General features: G+C 39.4%; 1 protein-coding gene across 4 annotated transcripts in view; it reads left to right on the forward strand.

Moving 5' to 3' along the window:
- The first annotated feature begins 275 nt into the window (after positions 1 to 275).
- Positions 276 to 2,064, forward strand: part of LOC101848231 (propionyl-CoA carboxylase alpha chain, mitochondrial) — a 49,446-nt gene continuing 47,657 nt past the window's right edge. The window contains exon 1 of one of the 4 annotated variants that reach the window (XM_005106093.3): positions 276 to 442. Coding sequence is in view for 1 of the 4 variants with exons in the window: in XM_005106092.3 (XP_005106149.2) it covers positions 1,299 to 1,382 (84 nt within the window). In the remaining 3 variants the exon portion in view is untranslated. The other 3 variants (XM_005106092.3, XM_035971816.1, XM_005106094.3) reach the window with 3 other exon arrangements.

The raw sequence follows: 2,064 nt of genomic DNA on the forward strand, positions 1-2,064 counted from the left end.
TCTCTCTCTCTCTCTCTCTCTCTCTCTCTCTCTCTCTCTCTCTCTCTCTCTCTCAACTTCTCCTCCCTTTTCCTCCTCAACACTCAACAACATAGACTGCCTGACCACCAGTGCGTAACCGTAAATATAATAGAAAAAGTGGAATCATGCGGCACCGACGCAACCCACTAGCTAGGTGACTGGAGCTGCTTTGTTGATCTTTGTCGCGTTTCCTATTGGGTAGCCTACGGAATGTGGTGCGTGTTCAGGTCTGCACTGCATTTACAGCAGAACATAAAACGTGACGCTGATCCACATATAAAATCAATCACTGGTGTGTAGGATATGTCCGATTTAGGATATGTGTAAAGATTCAATTCAACTAATCAAGTTTCCAAGAAATAAAGGGACAGCGATCAATCAATGCATTACACCATCGATTTGAACTAACGGCACGCTACAGGTTCGTAAGACAGTCTCTTCTGCGGTCTTGTTCTTCGTCACCACAAAGTGCCAGATCTGAAAATGACGTCGGCGATATCATGGTTCTCCATTCACTTCTCCGCTCGTATCCTCTCAAAATCCTATAATATTATTTTTATCCTGCTAGTGTGATCCCCCTCTCACCCATCTGTTCGTATTTTCCAAAAATATGTATCTCTGGGTCTTGCCCTGCCTCGTTTGCCTTCTATTTTACAAGTGACGACGAGATGTTCAACGCGCCTATATGAATTTCGAGTCAAGTGCCACATCCTATGCATGCATCATGTACTAGATATTTATTATTAGCTCTGTGCAGGCTTCTTAATTAAATACAGGGCCTACCTCTTCATAATGATTGGAAAATAAAAGTAAATAATGACTACACTCTATTAGGCCTTATGTGGTCCACCTTTATCTGTTTGTTTTTTCTTTCAAACATTTTTTTGCAATGTTTTCTGCATTCCTTCAAATGGCACTTTTTGCTCGGAGTCAGCGTTCATTTATGCAGTTTCAATGTGTCAGTTCATTGGCAACACAAAATGTTGCTTCTCAATGTCCATGAAATTTGTAATCATAATCCAAGGTGCGTAGTATAACCCAGTGTTTTGTGTTGATATCAATAGGTTTATAATGATTTTAAAACTTTTGTTGAGGACTTTAGGGATCAAGTTCCGATGTTTGATGCAATCTTGGCCAATGCAGAGCGACATAATACGGTTACATTCGTGTAAAAACCGAATTATGACTTGTATTCGCCATTTCCACTTTTTTCGTTTTGTTTGTGCCAGTTCCTAATTTTGTTTCGTTAGGGTCAATGGTATATTTTTTAATGAGAAATGCAAAACATGGCGGCGCCCGTCAGGCTCCACGGTCACAGTGCAGCAAAATCCCTGCTATCAGGATTTTTGCAATTTTCAAAGGTAACTTTGTTGTGCATTAATTGTATGGATTTTCAAAGAATGTGAAAAAAATGAAAATCGAAGTTTTGAGGCTTACTTATTTGTTTATTTTATATAAGGTGGCTTGGGACTCAGAGCTGTTTTTGACAATGACGTCGCAGAGTTTACAGCTCGCGTATTTTGTTGTCCTTTCGCCTTTGACCTGTCCCCAAGTTCACTTTGTCTAAATTTTAATGTTTTTAATTTGTCGGTGAACTTTGACAGTCGCGCCCCCGGAAGACTGTCAAAAACCTGATCTTCCGACACCGGTGGTTAGCTCTGGACTTTGTGTATTGTAATTGTATTGTTCGAAGAAACAGCAGAGGCAGAGGCTGTACTGGTAACTCAAGTCCAAGTAACTTCTCAGGACTTCTGCTTATAATTTTACTAACGGAGCCCTTTTTTACAAAATTAAATTCTGAAAGCTGATGATGAGAGATATGGTCATTCACACCCATCTTCGGATTTTATTACATTGCCTGATTATCATGAAGTTCATTATGACATGATGGCTCACACGGATAGATCTAGAATCTAGAAGTCTAGATATCTCTAGAAGAGATCTAGATCTAGAGATCTACTAATGATCTAGATTCTACATCTAGATCTAGATCTATAGTAAGAATTCTAGATTAGATTCTAGATCTAGAATAGGTCTCTAGAT

This window comes from Aplysia californica, unplaced genomic scaffold, assembly GCF_000002075.1.
Source record: "Aplysia californica isolate F4 #8 unplaced genomic scaffold, AplCal3.0 scaffold00512, whole genome shotgun sequence".
Lineage (NCBI taxonomy): Eukaryota > Metazoa > Mollusca > Gastropoda > Aplysiida > Aplysiidae > Aplysia > Aplysia californica.